This window comes from Salvia hispanica, chromosome 1 (genome assembly GCF_029641045.1).
Source record: "Salvia hispanica isolate PSC_SH4W2 chromosome 1, Shi_PSC_v1, whole genome shotgun sequence".
Lineage (NCBI taxonomy): Eukaryota > Viridiplantae > Streptophyta > Magnoliopsida > Lamiales > Lamiaceae > Salvia > Salvia hispanica.
Window position 1 is genome coordinate 26,784,244 of NC_142692.1, and position 19,803 is coordinate 26,804,046.

At 33.9% G+C, this 19,803-nt stretch overlaps 3 protein-coding genes across 7 annotated transcripts; 2 read left to right on the forward strand and 1 right to left on the reverse strand.

Moving 5' to 3' along the window:
* The first annotated feature begins 2,141 nt into the window (after positions 1–2,141).
* On the forward strand, positions 2,142–3,831 carry LOC125217810 (glyoxylase I 4-like). 2 transcript variants are annotated; one of them, XM_089065856.1, is made up of 4 exons: positions 2,158–2,488; positions 2,938–2,941; positions 3,082–3,416; positions 3,502–3,831. In XM_089065856.1, exons 1-4 carry the CDS (start codon positions 2,380–2,382, stop codon positions 3,582–3,584), a joined length of 531 nt encoding a protein of 176 aa, XP_088921982.1. In that variant the 5' UTR covers positions 2,158–2,379; the 3' UTR covers positions 3,585–3,831. The 2 variants fall into 2 exon arrangements, with proteins under 2 accessions (XP_047975306.1, XP_088921982.1); XM_048119349.2 differs by lacking the exon at positions 2,938–2,941 and having other exon boundaries at positions 2,142–2,488.
* A 3,044-nt stretch (positions 3,832–6,875) lies between these two features.
* LOC125218763 (putative sodium/metabolite cotransporter BASS1, chloroplastic) lies at positions 6,876–11,989 on the reverse strand. 3 transcript variants are annotated; one of them, XM_048120517.2, is made up of 8 exons: positions 11,459–11,989; positions 11,043–11,183; positions 10,567–10,722; positions 10,356–10,477; positions 10,078–10,236; positions 8,703–8,763; positions 8,306–8,518; positions 6,876–7,020 (listed from the first exon to the last, which is right to left on the reverse strand). In XM_048120517.2, exons 1-7 carry the CDS (start codon positions 11,864–11,866, stop codon positions 8,333–8,335), a joined length of 1,233 nt encoding a protein of 410 aa, XP_047976474.2. In that variant the 5' UTR covers positions 11,867–11,989; the 3' UTR covers positions 6,876–7,020; positions 8,306–8,332. The 3 variants fall into 3 exon arrangements, with proteins under 3 accessions (XP_047976474.2, XP_047976473.2, XP_047976472.2); XM_048120516.2 differs by lacking the exon at positions 6,876–7,020 and adding an exon at positions 7,951–7,997; XM_048120515.2 differs by lacking the exon at positions 6,876–7,020 and having other exon boundaries at positions 8,174–8,518; positions 11,459–11,988.
* Positions 11,990–14,747: 2,758 nt separating this feature from the next.
* Positions 14,748–19,795, forward strand: LOC125221566 (nifU-like protein 2, chloroplastic). Of its 2 annotated transcripts, XR_007176385.1 has the most exons (5): positions 14,748–14,980; positions 15,089–15,197; positions 15,736–16,046; positions 19,208–19,460; positions 19,595–19,795. XR_007176385.1 is itself a non-coding variant. In XM_048123702.1 (4 exons), the coding sequence occupies exons 1-4, from the start codon at positions 14,843–14,845 to the stop codon at positions 19,397–19,399; spliced, it is 750 nt and encodes a 249-aa protein (XP_047979659.1). In that variant the 5' UTR covers positions 14,748–14,842; the 3' UTR covers positions 19,400–19,795. The 2 variants fall into 2 exon arrangements, 1 of the variants encoding a protein (XP_047979659.1); XM_048123702.1 differs by having other exon boundaries at positions 19,208–19,795.
* The last annotated feature ends 8 nt before the right edge of the window (positions 19,796–19,803 follow it).

A 19,803-nucleotide genomic window follows, 5' to 3' on the forward strand; every position in this document is an offset into this window, starting at 1 on the left:
TGACAAATCATTTTCAAGCTTAATTATTATGACATCGCTTGAGTGGTTACTTAGCTAATCGAATATGTGCATTTATGCATTAATTAGTTAAATTCATCATGTCTCTATAGGGATATTGACATCTAATATCACGAAACTTTCAAAAAGTTGAGTTTTTTCCACGAACTTTAAAATTGGCAAATAATATCACGAACTTTACCCCGTATTTATTTTTTCCCACGAATGAAAAAATTCCCACAAATAATATTATGATACCGATTTTTTTTCGTAATTTCTCGACAACAATTTTGAAAGTTTCAAGTTTTTCAATTTTTGAAGATAGTTTTTCTTGAAGCGCACCCTCCAAAATTGTTCTTCAATCTATTAAAATAACATGAATTTTTTCATTCGTGGGAAAAACAAACACGTGGTAAAGTTCGTGATATTATTTGTCAATTTTAAAGTTCGTGGGAAAAACTCAACTATTTAAAAGTTTCGTGATATTAGATGCCGATATCTCTTAAATAAATAAAGAGTAGTGCTAAATATATTTATTGATAAATAAATAATTTGTTTATAATTTATCCATCGCTGTATTGATTACCCGACAAGTTTTGGACAAACCACCACCCAACAAGAATTTAAAGTATGTCTTCATATTTTAAAGATATTTTATTTTAAAGATATTTTACACCATCCCGCATTAGTTTTTAAATACTATCCTGCAATAATATCTTAAAGATGAGTTACAAGTATTCTTCAAATTAAGTTCATTTTATGAAAACGAAACCGCTTCGAAAATATCTAAGTTAATAGAGAAATAGATTCACCATAATTTGTAATGTAAAGAACAATATTACAAATTTACAATCATATGTAGTGGAGTATATAATTTCTCTTAACTTCATTTAATTGGTCATCATACGCATTTAATGTTCCAACAACTAGTATAAATGTGGTATCAATGATTTACCTGTTTTAATAAAGTGTATACTTATCTACTAGAGCTCCATATGAGATGAGATAATGTATGCCCATTATTTCGGTATTTATGCCATAGTATTAAAACATGGACAATTTTTATTTTTATTTTTATTTCACTCTTTAAATTTTAATTATGTCTTTAATCCGACTTAACTTTTTTATCATTACGTCCAATAAAAATACATAAATATTAATAAAGAGGAACTTGTCTAAAAAGAGGAACTTGTCTAAAAAATCTTTACAATAATAACATATTAACATGTACACCTATGACCTATATATGTATATAATTTCATGACAATAAAAGTATCAAAATTTCGAACTCGCATTCTTCTCCATTTTAAGGCAAACAGAGGTTTGCGTCTTTAATTAAATTTGGAGGTGATCAAATGCTGAAAAATCATGGTTATAGTGTTTGAACTTAACAAGAAACAATGTTGTTTGTTTTTTAGGAGAGTCTAAAATATCTTTTGTCCGAGGATTAAATTTTTTAAAATAATTAAAAGAAAAGTACTGTAAATAATACTATTAAACTTGATAGGTAGGAATAGACAATATGAAATGAAATGTAAGTGGCTTAAGTATCGTCGGTGTGGATAAGATTAATTGATTTGTTGGTAGAATTCTTCTACATGACAAAAACGTGCAGATAAGGTCCTTTTTTGTGTATGAGGTCCTAGTTTTTCAAATCCTTTTATTTGAAATTTGGGTGATAGTTCACTGTTCATATATAAGGTACAATTATTGTACAGATACAAGAAAATGTATAAATTAGGTATTAATACTACATATTCGAATATCTATAAATATACTTTATAATAGAGAGGGAGAGATATTATTATTATTATGGGATGAGATTTAGTGGGAAAGAAATATAATTGAAGTCCATGAACATAAATTATGCCTTATGGTGGTTGAGAATTATATTATGGTTTGCAAATCTCAGCTAGAAAGTGGCATATGAAATTTTATTAGTATATCTGTAAAATATATACATATAAGCCCTTGTTTTAGGAGGTTGAATTTTGATATAGAATATTATAAAAATAGTGTAGAGAAGCAATATTATTGATGAGTAGTTGTATAGTAGTAGTGGGGCATGCATGGGGATGGGGCCTTCATTCATTTATCATTCCTTTCCTTTCTCTATATAAAGAGTAGCCTAACATGCAAATCTGCATCATATCATTATTGCATTTGCTCTTACTCCTATCTTATACAGCTTATCAAACACTATCTCTCTCTCTCTCTCACTCACACAAACAGTGAACATTCATTAACCAAGTGGAGGTTGAGAGATGGGAGCTGAGCCTGAGATTAGTATTGCAGAAATGGAAGCAATTATGAGCAGAGCACTAGGAGGTGATAGCCATGGCATGATGAGAAAAGGGGAGATGCCATTGTTGGCGTTGAACCATGTTTCCTATGTCTGCAAATCTGTGCAGAAATCTGTGGAATTCTATGTCAAGGTTCTTGGATTTGTCCTCATCCAAAGGCCCTCTTCCTTCAAGTTCGAAGGCGCATGGTATACCTCTTTTTCCTCTCTAAAATCAACCATATTCTTCATTTCTTCTAAACACAAACTCCAATTTTCTTCTACCTACTTTCTCTGCTTTTATTCTTACAAAATATGCATACGAATAAAATGTTCACAGTACTCAATTATAGCCAATTTTCTTCCTTTCTTTCTCTTCTAGAAAAAATGGACTCCATTAGTTGCTTTATCAGTTTTTTAGACCATATACTTTGTTATTAAAATTTTCATTTCATTATTGTGGATGCAAACAAAGGGTGTCATATCTGTTGAAACATCCTACTATGCAGATCTGATTTTTTGTAAATTCTGTTATATAAATAACACTATATCTGCAACTTGTATATTTCAGGTAAACACCATAGTCTTGTGTTACACTTAATAGTAATCTCTAAACACATCATATCAATGCCATGAATAGTTTGCACAGGTAGGGCCAGCCTGGTCATTGCCTAGTCATGTGACAATTAACCAATCCCCTCAATAATTTCTTTCCAACATGTAGTACATAATTGCATATTAATTATTCTGTATTACTATGAAAATAATTATTAGGATTTGAGTTTTGTGATTGATTTTTTCAGGTTGTTCAACCATGGGATTGGAATCCATCTTCTAAAGTCAGAAAACGTGACAAACAAGAAGGACAAAATAAATCCAAAAGACAACCACATCTCATTCCAATGCACTGATATGAATCTAATTATTGAACGATTGGAGGGAATGAAAATTGAATTTGTGAAGGCAGTAGTGAGAGAAGGTGGAATAATTGTGGATCAACTATTCTTCCATGATCCAGATGGTCACATGATTGAAATTTGCAATTGCCAAAATCTGCCTGTGCTTCCCCTCACAGCATGCCCTATTAGGAAGATGTCCACTCCCAAAATCACCATACCCAAAACGCCATCGTTTTATGGTAATTTCTCATATTATTTTATTTTCACTTTTTAGGTAATTCATTCATAGAGAAATTATTAATTAATTTGGTGTGAAATGTGCAGGAGGGAAGCAGCAATGCAGTGGGGAAGTAGAAGCCATGATGATTGAGAACCTAGCCATGGACATGCTCAACATTTCCATTTGAAGAATATATATAATTTCATATATATGTGCAATTCACAATGGGAGTTATATCTTCATTCTTTTTGAGAGTTGCTCAGCTATCATGCTAATATACATATATGGAAAATATATAGTAGTATTAAATATTGTAATATATTTTGATCATCGAATTTGAGTGTGTTTTGAATGCGAGGAACATTGTTGTAGTACGTACATTGATCATAATGTACGACTCATTCACTATAAATAAAGTAAAGAGTTTCCACGCATTTATATCAGTGTAATCAACATCGAGCATACATATAATTTGATTTAATAAAAAGCTCAAATTATAAGTGATCAGCATAAGTCACAAGATTGTAAAACAAATTACAAAAGTTATCCCAGTTAGCAATCTCCCTCAACGGCATCAACAAAAGGCAACCAACAGACACCCACTAAAACATAAAAACTAAGAAAAAGCCAACTTAAAAAAATCAAACAACTCAAAAGAAAAGTCACATGGAAAAACACCTTCGAGAATTGGACCAATATGTTAAATTAACAATTAATTCTCACACAAATTGCAATTTCGTCATTTGTTGAACATTGTAGAATTAATTAAGTACGCATAAAGGGAATATTTTTTTATCATAAAGTTGTCCTTATCCTTTGTGTTGTAAGAAGCAAGTTATAAAAAAATCTCATTATATCTGGTTTTAAAAATATATCCGTGTGATATTATATTGTCATTATATAGTGTACATATCGAAAACAGACAATGTATTAAAACAAATAATATCACATGCGCAGGAAAAAATGAAAAGTCATTTCGGGACCAGTGTAGAACGTACAGTTTTATAATTTTATTCAACAACTAACTTGATAAAAGGTTACGAAAATATCGTCTTGTTTTACTAACAAAAATGACATGAATTGAAAATATCGTCTTGTTTTAATTACAAAAAAATGTCATAAATTGCACTGTAGGAAGCTTCCTCGAAGCAGCCCAAGAATGCGGACAAAAAATTGTTGTATGGCTCACTTACTCTATCAATTCCCCTTTCATTTGTGGGTGTTATTATGGAATGTGTGTTTGGTGCAATTATGCTAACCCACCACACATCGACAAGTAACTGTTTCCAATTTTAATTAGTTTGAAGTTTTTTTTTTTTGGTATAGTGCATAAATAAATTCAAAGTTGTATAGTGAGTGATCTTAAAAAGTGATATTTAGACTTAGATTACGATCTAGCCTAGAATGATTCGGAGTTGTTATGATCATTGACTGCACATCTGAACCTTTACATCAATTTGATATTGTCTGACTTGTGTTAAATCTGCATAGATTTATTACTGAGTCACTCCCAAAAGCCTCAAACTAAATGGAATTAAGAAACACTTGTCCACCAACGTTGAATGACATCCATCAAACCCCCCCTCAAATCGATACCACATTGGGAACATCTCCTGCATTACAATCGACTTTGGGTCACTCGAGGCCGACCCAAAACCTACATCACCCAACCCGAACCTGGATCACTCTAGCCATGGGCCTAAAAATTGAGTTATTATAGATCTGACCTAAACAGACGCTCTAATTAACCTAAACAGGCAGCTCTGATATCACTTTGTTAGTAGTATTAACCGCGTATATCTGAACTCCAAATTGTTTGATATTGTCTATTGTGCGTCATACTCGCACGAATTCTTTTTTTCACTCCCAAATGCTGTCAAATTAATTAGAATTGGAAACACTTACTTATGTGAGACGAATTTGCACTCTAACAATATGATATACTCCATTAATATTACTATTATACAATCATATTATGCCCTGTCATACAACATTATTTTAATAAACATTTAAAGTAATGATTTTTACATACGTACTCTCTTATCAATTTAGAATAAAATTATGACGATTAATTTATTTTCTCTGACTCTTCCCATTAAAAGTATGCAGAGGCAAAAAATAAACTACTACTACTACTTACTTTATTTTAATAATTTATTAATAGTTTTTAATCTAAGAAAAAATCAAATATTTTCAATTTTTATTTTGGGATATTGGCATCTAATATCACGAAACTTTCAAAAAGTTGGGTTTTTCCCACGAACTTTAAAATTGGCAAATAATATCACGAACTTTACCCCGTGTTTGTTTTTTCCCACGAATGAAAAAATTCCCACAAATAATATTATGATACCGATTTTTTTCGTAATTTCTCGACAACAATTTTGAAAGTTTCAAGTTTTTCAATCTTTGAAGATAGTTTTTCTTGAAGCACACCCTCCAAAATTGTTCTTCAATCTATTAAAATAATATGATTTTTTTCATTCGTGGGTAAAAACAAACCTGGGTTAAAGTTCGTGATATTATTTGTCAATTTTAAAGTTCGTGGGAAAAACCCAACTTTTTGAAAGTTTCGTGATTTTAGATGCCAATATTCCTTTTATTTTTTTTCGGTGCGCGTGTGGGCAGGCATATTCAATACCTCCTATCACTTTTTTAAAATTCTAATAACTTGAATAGAATAAGATTTCATGATGTACTAATCCACTAATAATACCGGGAGATATATTATATATATACGTAGAGTATAACTGGTTCATATTCTAATGCTTATAGCATCCTAATCCAAAATCAAGACCAAATCTCCATCCTTAGATTTTAAAATGATGAGATTAAATCTTACGAATCTCAATAAATAGTAGACAAAATATCAACAAAAGAATAATATTGTCATTATATTATCATATGATAATTTTCGTGAATGTTTTTTTATATCAACATAGTGTATTACAAATATCAACAATATGACATAAGAATATAACACTAGTACAAGAAAATATTAACACATATTTATTGAGATTTTTACATGGTTTTATTGAGATTTTTTGATGTATTTGTTGATAAAAATATGGTTACCAACATTTACGAAAACTAAAATAAAAAATATCAAATTTCATCATCTGAACGTCGTCGGAACATATGCAATTGAAATCTCATTGGAATCCTTATAAAATTATCTTTAATTTGATATACTTTTTGCGAAAAAATAATTTAAATTGAGAGAGTTGCGTAAATTTAAAGTTTTAAGATGATTTTAATGAAAGAGAATTGACATTAATACCCTCTAATTTTATTTATTAATTTTCTTGATTAAAAATATAATTCATACGACATTATTTCAACTATCAGATCTTCTAATCTAATGGCTAAGATTTAGTCTTGAGATTGCTAATTAGTTAGTAATTGATCATTCCCCAAATATATATTTGCGTTTACGTGTGAAAACTATTTACATGTCTAAAATATTGATGCACATATGTTACGTTACATATCATCACTTCTCAATTTAAATTATAAGATGGTGTTAGGATTCAAAGTTCAACCCAATCATTCAATCTCTGAAAGCGTATCATCATCCAATTTACAAGCCAGCTCATTTTTCTAACTAATTATCATATATTAACCTGCACGTAATCATAAATTCATCACAACTTATAGTTATACTTCACCATCATCCATAAGAAAATTATTCTGAAAGGACAGATTGAATTTGGACTGTATAATTATAAGCATAAAAGTTGTGTTATTTATTTTTAATTAATTTTTATTAGTCTTAATTAGAACTTCATCTCTTCATTATTTGTTGTCATGAAGGACACAATCTCTTGATTCCGATACATTGTAGCACGCTTTTATACATATAATGAGTCATGTATATATAATATATCAATGTTGCGTAAAAATCTTACCCAAAATTGTCACAGCAAGAACATAAAGTTGTTTTTTTTGTTCTTAATGATGATGTAAAGTGTTAACAACAATGATAATTTTGGTAAGGAGTACTAATTTGTAATTGTCACCTATATTATGGTACAGTTATTAAAATACAATAATATTTCAAAGTAAAATTAGTATTAAAATAAAAAAGAGATAGAGAAAAACGATAGAAATATTATTAGCGAAAAATAGTACTCCCTCCTCCTATTCAACTCATTAGAGAGTGAAACTTACAATAAATAGATAGAGATTATTTTGGTGAATGACCAAAAATAGTAAAACGTGACTAGTTTTTTTGGAATGATTACTTAGTATATTGTGTGGAGCAATTGAATAAAAAAAAAAGAGGATCAATTGGAACAAGAGGTAAGAAAATTAAATTATTGTTTGGTGTACTTACCATAGAAATGGGGAACTTTAAAAAAGAAAATAATCTCTCACATGGTGGGCAGCCCAAATTCGACCCCCCCCCCCCCCCCCCCCCAAAGTATATTATAGAGAGAGCAATCGATCATGACCATGAAATGTGGTCATGGAACAGAAGGGGCAAGCAAATAAGACGTCATTCGTGTGATAGTAACAACACTAGCGATGGCGGACGGTTCTAGAAAAGAAGAGGCCACAAACACAGTAATATACTCCATCAAGCTTGGATTCTTTCTACCTATGAACAAAATGCAACATATAACATGGTGCTGTTTCACTCTGTTTCCTATTTCTACGACTAGAGGAGAGACGAAGAGACTAGTAGTTACGGTGTTTTGCTTTAGGTGATGGCCTGGATATCTAAATATAGTGGTTATGCCCAATTACAACTGCTACGAATCTACCAAGCCAGAGTTAATGGATCGTGCACATATTAGCAACCTTTATTTGCAAGCAAAAGTCATGTATTCCCCGACAGAATTTAGACAGAACGTGGTAGCGCAGGTTAACCAGAACTAGCTAATCATTTAGATGGCGAAACCTTACCAAAAGCAGAAGTGAGTCTGTCTGTCATCACTCTTCAGCAACTTCAAGACCATCCTTTTGATTGGACGGATCAATGTATCTCCAGAAGAAGCCTAGACTGCTGCCCATGATATTCATGAGCACTGCAGACATAGCCGAAGGTAATGCAACCAATGGCGAGGCGAAATGGGACGTAGCTAAAACCACTCCTAGAGAGGAATTCTGCATGCCAACCTGCAAGCGAATATGACCAACAAAAAGGATATATGGAAAATTCAATAAAATCATTATTTTTACAACTTCAGTAAATGAACAGAAGCATTATAATTTCTACGTACACTTATAATATTCAATGCCTTGGAGATCATCTTGAAAACTAAATCGAATATAGAGATCAGGCATTAAAAGGATATCTTACTTCAATTGATATTGCGCGCCTTTGTGGCTCCTTAAATCCACCTAAAGCTGCAGATAGATACCTATAAGAACATCAATATTTTTAGGTACATTGGTCAGCTCAAGAACATACTTTCCGCGTATGCCAATTGTGCATAGCAACTAAGTCATCAAGCTAGAAATTAAAAGACATAATAGAGAATCGGTCCATCAGCCTGGTGCACAAAGCAAGCTAAACATGATTACTAAGTGCTAGTTATTATCCAACTTCATACACATTTGGACAACTGTGCATTTTCTGTATAGGATATCATCACATTGAAATATTGTTGGATTATAAAACTGTATATAATACACATGATAATTACAGGCACAGGAAAGGGGGAAAAAAAAAGGTTCAAAGTTGAAAATGTAACTGAACAGTATGAGGAGCAGCTCTCTCTCTTTTTTCTATCATCATTTGAATTAGAACAATGAGTGACTAAGCAGTCAGTGGATGCAGTTCTCAGGCATCAGCTTTTGCTCAAAGAATAAAGTACGCCTATCATAACTAGGCTCAAAAACCAGAGGATATTAGGATTCCAAAATTTGGTATTGCATCTAGTCTGTAGCTATTAACAATGGTGAAGATAAACGATTGTTGATATAAATGAAGGGTTAAGCAGAAAGCATTTTGTGTGTTACAAAGATGCATCACCTAATGTAAAAGACAAGAACGGAAGTATGGAACGAGGTCGTACTGAGTTGATCTTTTTAGTGTGATAACAATGTAACTTTCGATGAAAAAAGTCACTTGCATTAAATCATCATCCAGCTATTAATCTTTTAATTCCAATAGTGTTTTTAACAACAAGAGAAGAAGAAACAACGAACTAGAAATGTCAAATTCTGTAGCATAATATATCCGATAGAGAATTCTCATACTAGGTTTGGTTTTATCTGTTCCTTGAAGAAATACCAAAGAATAAATATGACATTTTTGTTGTTGAATAGTAAGTATATCTTTAACATAGAAACTGAGAAATACAAATATCTCCTGAGGGATAAGAAAATAGAGTATAAGTAACTCTCCAAACAACATCTTTTAGACTGCATGACCTGTGTCACTGTAAGAATGAATAATAAATAAAAGCAACTAGCTACCAAATGAAAGTGTTTAACTTAGATATTAACAATCAGAAGCCTTTCATTTTATTAGCAAACACCCTATGTGAATTATTGATTTTGTACCAGCTCGTTGATACAAGAACCGTTATGAACTGCACCTAAAACTAGTAACCTTCATTATAGCAAAACAGAAAGCACCGTCATGGACTAACGCACCACCCAATATAAAAATCATCTATCGAGAATACATTTATATAGAACAAGAAACAAAAGTAAGCTGAAACTCTTACCCAACGAAGAAACCTGCTAAATGGAGCAATATTACTGAAAGTACAACAGCACCCAACTCACTGGAGAGCATGGATTTAGCACTATCAACCAGAGAAGAAGCAGATGATGATGATGCGGCAAAAGAAGACTTCAGGCGGATGACATTTTCTGAGAATACACTGGAATCAACAAAAAAGGCAGCGCTTTGAGAATGGCATCAAGGCTAAGCAAATAGTGAACAAACAGGAGGTATTTAAAAAGAGAGTTTTGGTAGGACATTCAAGGGTACAATTAGAACCTGGAAGCAAGCAATGAGGAAGCAATAACAGCTACTAGTGGGGAAAAAGGAATCAGTAGTTTCACAAATTCAGGAAATTTGCTCTGTAGATACGAACCAAGCAAAATTGGAGCAACTACCACCTGTACCGAAATGAAAAGACCATTCACGAAATATATAAATATGTAGATATCAGAAAACAAGCAGAAGTCAAGTATGGTTCTAGCTTCACCTGCAAGGTGCTCATGGACAGGCTAGCAGCATTAACAGGGACAAAAGTTCCAGCGAGAATTTTAGTCAAGAGAGGAGTAAGAATCACTGCTCCAAGGGTTGTACATACTGTCATTACAATTGACAATGGAACATCTCCTCGAGCAATTAAGGTGACCTGTAACACTATTTTCAGAAAAGGGAATGAAATAAAAGCTTCTTCAATAATGATGTCATTTTCTTTACAAGTAGACAACGTTGTTTAACTCACTGGCAGAGAGCCGGTGATGTCTGCGTATGCTTCGTTTTCTTAAGCAAGCACCTCATTAGTATTGCTAAACTCGTAACTTATACATTATCATTGCTTTATCTCACAAAAATACAAACCAAAATGGTAAATAAAATGATAAGGGTTGGCTTAAATTCATCGTAGGTGGCATTAAATCGATATACGGCATTTGCAATTATGCCTAGCGAAGAATTAGAAGTTGTTCTTACCACATTGGATGCTGTTCCTCCTGGACAGCAAGAGAGCAGTATCAAGCCTACTGTAAGAGATGGTGAGAGGCCCAACAGCTTGCTAACTATCCATCCAAACGAAGGCATAATAGTGTATTGAGCAGCACATCCATAAAGAATCTGAAATTACAAATCACAAATACAGTAAGTTCAAAAGAGCAGTTACTAGAAACAGCTTTAGCACTTAACCATATAATCCACATGAATTCTTGAATACAGTCAGAGATCGGTTGCCAAAATAAATTGAGACCAATAATGATTTAACAAATAATGAGGCCACTAGAAATAGCATCCCACATAAACTCCAGAATCACAATTTCACACAGACTCTGACCCAAATCAATGCCAAAAAGAGACCCAATGCGTCAACATTTTCATGCTGAAGAAGAACTCACAGAAAGTGGCCTTTGCCTGAAGAGATCGATCAACTCTTTGAACTCCAAAGTAATCCCCATAGACAGCATAATCAACCCCAGAGTGAAGCTATAGGAATTGGGGGCCATATTGACGAAAAATGAGAATGTGGAGGGTCTGATGAAAGCAAGCACTCCGCCAACTGTGACGTAAACAGGGTACAAGCTGGCAGCAGCGGACAGCCACTCCTCCAATCTGGGCTTATCCACTGCTGCTAAACTTTCAGGATTTGAATTGACGCTACATCTAGTAGAAAGGTTAGTGGAGTGTCTGGAGCGTCTGGAGCAAATAGTGATGGGGTTATTGAAGGGTTTATGAAGTGGGGGTTTTGGGGGGATGGACTGCTTCTGGTGGCAGAATAATGGGGTGAAGCAGAGAGCGATCGCCATTGTCGGTTTGATAGCTGCAGCTGATGTTCTCTTTTGGTTGATCTTGATCGTTTCAATTTCAGGCAAGGCAGCATATTCTTCCCCAAGATATTTAACTTCATCAAAAAATCGTGTACTTTTATCGTACATTTTGGTCTTAAATAAACTCCATTTATTATAACCAGACATTCATCAGATATTTAATACGGAAATTGATGTTTAAAAGTAAAGTGGTGTGAATAAGGTCATCCGCAATGCAGTTATACATTGATCAAAGGGGCTTTGAGGGGAACAGAGAGTACAATATGAGAAATGGAAAAAAAATGTCAAAATAAAAATGATCCAACTATCTTGGAACAATCCAAAAATTTATTCGACTCACCTACTTTAAAATCATACCAAACTTCTTCTATAGATTTTTTTATAAATTTTGCAATATACATTCAATTGTTATTTGATCTTTGTGATATGCCTTGTCGTAGTCTTTGGAAAATAAATTACTAATAAGTCATCGTTCGTTTGATCAGGTGCTATTCGAACATCCATCCATTTCTTCCTTTTGGGCGCAACTCAACGTCATCGTCTTCTTCTTGTTATTGTGCTTCACCGCTTTTTGTCCAATCGGGACAGCTCCTTCTTGACTCCAAGTTGATGCTCCCACATGCGCCATTGGTCCAACAGATGGGAACCAATCTGTAGCCCATACTCAGCGCCGCTTGGGTGTATCGGTACTTAGAGTTGTGCCTTTTGTGCTTCAGAACCTCTTCTTTAATACTCGTCCATTTTTTCCGACAAACATTCTCTCAAGTCTTGACGTACTTGAAAGACTTGTTGGTATCGATTTGATCTACAGCAGTCGCCTCTTAGATATTACTATTTACTACTTTGCTTGATCTACTATGTCATTTTTCCTCTAAGTTGTGTAGGATGCAAAAAATAGTTTCAAATTTTACCCAAACTAAATAGGATAGGTCATCTTTTATGTGTGTGATCGGTGCGGCATCTAGGAGTATCAAGTTGTATGATTAACTAAGCAGTATTACCTAAAAAGTCTTTATTTTTTGTTGGTTATCAATGATTGAATTTTCACTTGTGTAGTATGTTTTTAAGTAAATGGTTGTTATTTTGCACATAATTCTGACCGTCTACAGTGCTCTCGGAGGAAAATGTTTAATGAAGAACATTCCACCACTAAAGATCTAGCTATGACATTGTAGTCTTTTTTTTATTATGAGTGTTAAATAAAATCATACAATATGCTAGACGCATACATTAAAGGTTGGAATTATCCTAAATAGGGCCGGGTAATTATACCGAAATACCGCAATATCGCACTTATTGTATTAAAATTATACCGAAAAATACTAAATTTGAGGTATACCGCAATTTGCAATACAGTATGATACCTTACCGATAGACTTCGGTAAGATAAATGTATAGATTTTCGTATACCGCACATTCGGTATATACCGAAAATGAGGTTTATACCGACTATGTGGTATCATACCGATATTAATTTATACCTAACATATGGTATATATAAAAAAATGAGGTATTTACCGATTATATGTATTTATATATTTCAGTTATATATGGAGTAATATAAATAAAACTTGAAATTAACTACTCCCTCCGTCCCGGCTAAGATGACACATTTCTTAGCCGGCACGGGGTGTTAGGAGTTATTGGTTAATGTGTTTAATTGGAGAGAGAAAGGTGAGTGTAAGTATTAAAGTAGAGAGATAAAGAAAGATGAATATTTTAATAGGAGTGAGAAACAGTGGTTGAATGTATTAATTGGAGAGATAAAGTTTCCAAAAAAGAAAATGTGTCATCTTAGTTGGGACAAACTAAAAAGGAAAACGTGTCATCTTAAGCGGGACGGATGGGAGTATAATTTAAGAAATAAAAATTAGAAACCCTAAATCTCATATATTAGGATCATTGCAAAAAGAGAAATCATTGCGATAAGCAGTTTAAAAATAATTTCCACGGAGAAACCTTTTCTAACTCCTAAAAAGAGAAGCGATGCCCCATATTGGGATCATTGCAAAAAAGTAAGAACGAAAATGGGTGATGACAGTTTAAAACTAATTGCGATATGCAACTACTGCACAATTGAAATACCACGTAGCTATGGCAATACAAGTGTATTGTGAAATCAAGTCCACTGTATGAATTTGATGGTTGAAGTTTTGTTGATTTGAATATTATGAACAATATTTGATTGTGATGGAGTTTTGATGTTTTGGACATTATTTAAATAGGTGAAATTTTATTTTAAATATTTGGTTATAAAATTGGATTTTTTTTTTGGGTATGAACCACAGGTATAATGACATGTCATACCTTATTTCGGTATACTGTAATTGGTATGTCATACCTTATTTCGGTATACCTTAAAACTACGGTATACCGTAATATGATATGGTATACCGCATAAATGGTATGGTAACGGTATTGGAAATTGTCATACCGAATTTTGCGGTATACCGCAATAAGTATAAGTATGACATTTTATCATACCGCAATTTGAGGTAAGGTATACGGTATGGCATTTTCGATGCGGTATACCGTACCGCACCACCCCAAATCCTAAACTCGACCAAATCAATTAACAGTATACTTATTTTTCATTAACTAATATTATTTGATAGTAAAAATAAGGAAGGTTATAAATTGGAAATACGAAAATTAATACATGTGGAAATGCCCAAAATGAATTTAATTATTTTATAGTATTACTTACTATAAACTTATTTTTCATGGACATGAATAAAGCTAGTACTATTATTATTTTGTAAAAATCAACTGACAATTATCTAAAGCAAGGTTGGTATTAGGCAAATTAGAAAATGATGAGTATTAAATTTTGAATGTCATTACTTGTGAAAAAAGATGCCTAAATAAAAACAAATAAGGTGCAGAGAGCGGAAGAAAAACTAACCAGAAATTATTCCCCGTTTGGCTTTTGCAACTCTCCAAAATTCGATTCCGATGCATGCGGCCATGGCGGTTACTTCTCCCTCCGCCCCCTTTGCTTACAACTGCAGGCTCCACAAAACCCTAGACTCCTCCTGTTCTTCTTCCTCCGCCTCTGCCCCTGCCCTCTCACGCTCTCCTCTTTCACCTAAGGTTTAGTTATTCTTTCCACTCTCTTCGATTATATGCATATTTTGGTTATGAAGCTGCGCTTTTATTATTGCTATTGGGGATTATGATCATATCGTGGCTTTTCTGCAGGTCTCGAGCTTATTCGGCACTCGGATTTCGGTTTTCGGTACAATCAATTCGGTGTTTCCGTCCTCATCATATCAGCTGCGCCGTAGCTCACGCTCCACTTGTCGGCCAGGTAAACCTAGGGTTCATATATGTTGTTTGATTTGTGTGAAAGCCGCGTTTGGTAAATGACTGTTTTTTTTGTGAATTTTGATAATTGGCCGCATAGGATGAACTGTTTGAGCTATTATGTCCTCTAGTTTATTGCAGGATGAGTTTATATGAAATCGAGTACTAAATTGTTTTATGTAATTATCGAGGTGATAAAATTACTAATGACGTCTCTAAACTCCAAACAAATGAAGGTTTTGTTGACCAACCATTCAATTGAGAATAGTTGTGGTGTTTGTGAATGTTTTAAATAATTCATTACTGTCTGTTTGTTTGTGTTTTGTTATCTATTATGTCATCATAATGTAAGAAAGATATTGTTTTTTAGATAGTTGGCTATTTACTAGTGTGATATGATAATTCCTTTAATATGTTCTGGCATGAACTGAACTATAATTTTTTCGGTTGGCGACTTGGGCCATGTTTGAATAATGCTTATCTTCATTTCCTAAATATACTGTAGCGGTACTGCGGTATAAATCTGTGCAATGTCTGTGCAGGAATAAAGGCTGTTGCCACTCCTGATTCGGCTGTGGAATTGCCTCTGACAGCAGAAAATGTTGAGAGCGTGTTGGATGAGATCCGACCCTATCTTATTTCGGATGGGGGCAATGTTGCATTGCATGAAATTGATGGAAATGTAGTCAAACTAAAATTACAAGGAGCATGTGGATCGTGTCCTAGTGCCGTAGTGACAATGAAAATGGGCATTGAGCGCCGTTTAATGGAAAAGATTCCTGAAGTTATTGCAGTGGAATCAATACCAGATGAAGAAACAGGGCTAGAGCTGAATGAAGAGAACATAGAGAAGGTAAATACTTTTTTAACATTTATTATTCTTTATCCTTTTATTTTGCTAAAAGTAGTAGTACTTTGTAAACTAAGTTTTAGCTCATTGAAAGTGATTATAGTATTTGTGGCTTATGCAAGGTTGACTGAGTGATATTTATATTTTGAAATATGTTTTGAGTCATGAGCTGAGTCTTATTTTGGATAACTGCTAGCCTTATGTTTTTGTTTTGAGCTTCATATTGGTTTCAGTGGCTCTTCTAGACTATAAATTCTTAAATTGACATGCAATGATTGATCTCTCTGTTAAGATTATACTACCATTTAAGTTTTCCCTTGAACAGTTAGAAGGTGAAAGTTCAGAGGAATTCATTTCAATGCCCTAATAGTTTGCAGAGTGGCTCCTTGACTTGTCATCTGTCCTTTGTCATTCTCTATCCTTTATTTTACACTCTTCATATTTCCATATCCCCGGTCCCTTAACTAAATATACACATCTTTAGAAACCTTATTAACCATATCTTCCTTTTAAAAGGAACTAAGCAATGTATTTACAACATACGTTGTTCTTTATAAAGCTCCTACCTCAAATGACTATTATTATATCAGAATGAGTTTACGTCTCCAGCCTTAACTTTTTTACTTCATATCTGACTGTCACTCATCATTAGCAAACACCATAGCTTTCTGCTTGATCCCTGACTCTTGAAGCATATAAATCAGCCTGCTTTATCTGCCGCATAGACTTGAGCCCTAAAATTCTTCATCTATTTTTATCTTATTTTATTTTCATGAAACTAGGGGTGGCAAAATGGGTAGCGGGTAATGGGTAATTCCCATCTCGACCTGCTATCCGCCGGGTATTGGGTACCCGCTACCCAACGATAACGGGAAACAGGGCGGGATCGGGTAGTGTGTTTTAGAGTTTTGCGGGTAGCGGGTATACCCACTACCCGCGCGGGTATACTCGTTAGTCCCGATAATACCCGTTATTATTAGTATTAGCCATATTCTATCTTTTAATACTCCCTCCGTTCCATATTAATAAAGGTGTTTAAATAGTTAAAATGGAGAAAAAAAGTAAATAGTTAAATAATACTTACTTAATAGCCATATACGCACTCATTTTGAAAAACTAAAAATAAATAGTTAGAACGGAGAAAAAAATAAAGTTAGAGAGATAATAATGTAAAGAAGAGTATTTCTATTATTATATTTCCAAAATGAGTGAAGAAATTGAAATGTCTCTATTAAGGAGAATAATGGAAGTACTTTATATAATCTAAGAGTTCTTTTAAAACATTTTATATTCCAACGAACATACAATTGAAAACTCACCGGAATTAGTTATAAAGTGTCCCCTTAGTTTTATTCTCAATCTATTCAACATTACCATCGATATTAATAAAGTAAATTGGGGAATGTTGACGGTTATTATGGTTTTCAAATTTTTTATTAGGATTTTGGTCGGGTACGGGTACCCGCAATGTCGGGTACGGGATACCCGACACGGGTATCGGGTAATCCCGGTATGCCGCGGGACGGGTATTGGGACAACAAATTTGGCTAAAATGGGTACGGGTACCCGACTTGTCGGGTGCGGGTACCCGTGGGTAATCCGTTTCGCCACCCCTACATGAAACCAGTTAAAGTGAGAGTTTTCGTCAAACAACAAACTGCTTAAAAGTTAAAATAAATGCGCTAATTTCATGAAATTACAGTTTCGGTTCCTAGTTGCTGTTCCACCCTTGCTACTACCTCTATACTTCTAAGAATGCATCTTCTTCATTCTCCACCAATAGCTTTGACTCATGGAATTAGCTCCTGCACCAACATGGTATTTTGAGCACCAAATGATTTAGATTGACCATATCAAGTTGCAAAATTGGCCTTGGTCAATCACTCTTCTTACAATATTTCTGTATGAAAGAGCCTTATTTGACCACCTACACATCACTAACCCTACTGAAAAGACTTGTTTGAGTCAAACATGAAACCACTAGAAAATAGAATGCTGGAGAGCTTAAGCCTTCTATCAGAGAAGAAAAAAACACTTAGAAGGTTGACACCATGTATCCTGTTAAACAATGAAAAGAAATAAGGACAGTGTAGGATGTAGCCCATGGTGTGATTGGCCAAATTCCAGAATGACAACTGCTTGTTTTGTGGATTACTTCAAGCATTCCAACCAGCAGGAGGTGTTAGAGACACTGTACTATGAGTGGTCTTAGTTATAAGAAAATCCTAACAAACAATATATCACTTCATAACAGTGTCCCGTTTCCAACTTGCCATCACAATTAGCACTTCTAGAACACTTATACAGGTCTTCTGTTAATTAGTTCTGCCTGACAGCTCCAACAGAATCCCCAGCTACAAAAATAAGATGTGAGGTTTGAGCTAAAAACTATTTTTGTATTGTATGAATTGGTTTTGGCCTGTACCATCCGGATCAACTAGTCTCCAGCACAGAGGCGAATATTTCAAATAATTATATTTGTGGCTGAGGAAATAAGAAGTCATTCTATATATTGCAGTCCGAAAAAGTTGTATTACTCCCTCCGTCCCCAAATAATATGCACTTTGGGTTCGGCACGAGTTTTAATGTAAATTTGGTAAAGTAAGAGAGAAGTAGAGAGAAAAAGTATATAAAGTATTGTTAGTGGAGAATGGGTCCCACCTCAATAGAGAGAAGAGTTTCCAAAATTAGAAAGTGCATATTCTTGTGGGACGGACTAAAAAAGAAAAGATGGATATCGTCCTGAAAATCCTGGGCGACGGAATGCCAATATATCCAAAATTTTGAAACATGGATGATGTTTCTCTAGGATGTGTTATAGTTATACCTCTAGAAGTGGGCAAACTTGTTCCAAGAAGTTGAGGAAGAGGTTAATGAGGTCTTATTCCTTGACTTCAAGATTCATTTATTGGTTTACTTCTAGTAGCACCAAAATACGAAGAATATCATTTTTTTGCACCAAGAGTTTTGGATTATGCCATCAAGAATATCATTTTTTCTCACCAAGATTTTGGATTTTGCCAATAAGAATATTATTTTTTTTGCACCAAGAGTTTTGAATTTTGCTAAGAATATCATCAATGCTCACATATGTATTTTAAAGATTATTGTCACCATTTTATTCCAAATGGATAAAGGACTAATGTTGGTAACTTCTCCTTTAGGTGCTTGAAGAAATAAGACCTTACCTCATTGGAGCTGCTGGTGGGGATTTGGAACTAGTAGAAATTGAGGAACCAATAGTCAAAGTGCGAATATCAGGTCCTGCAGCTGGTGTAATGACTGTTCGGGTTGCTGTGACCCAGAAACTTCGAGAAAAGATTCCATCCATTGCAGCGGTTCAGCTTCTGTCATAGATACATCTCAAATGGCAATCATGTCTCTGATGCCCCAAAATACAGAGAAGAAGGCAACTAGGTACATGATACCGTGCAATGAGTGATATTTAAATATGCAAAACGATTTAAAAACTGCATGATGTATCTACATATGTCACTGACTGTTGTTTACATTGTGTCATTAAGAAATTTGCGCTGGTTTGTGTTATGCAGAAGGCTGCAGCAATCTCTTCCCTTTCTCTTCAATGTGAAATCTGTTATAAAAAATAATATGCTTCTCAGCATCGATATGGAGGTTGATAGTGTATACTGTATATTGAAACGACCCAACCGTGTATTCCCAAATGAGGAAATGTTTTACAACGATTAAATTGTTATCGCTTCCCAATGAATGACTTATCTCTCATTTACATATATTTAGT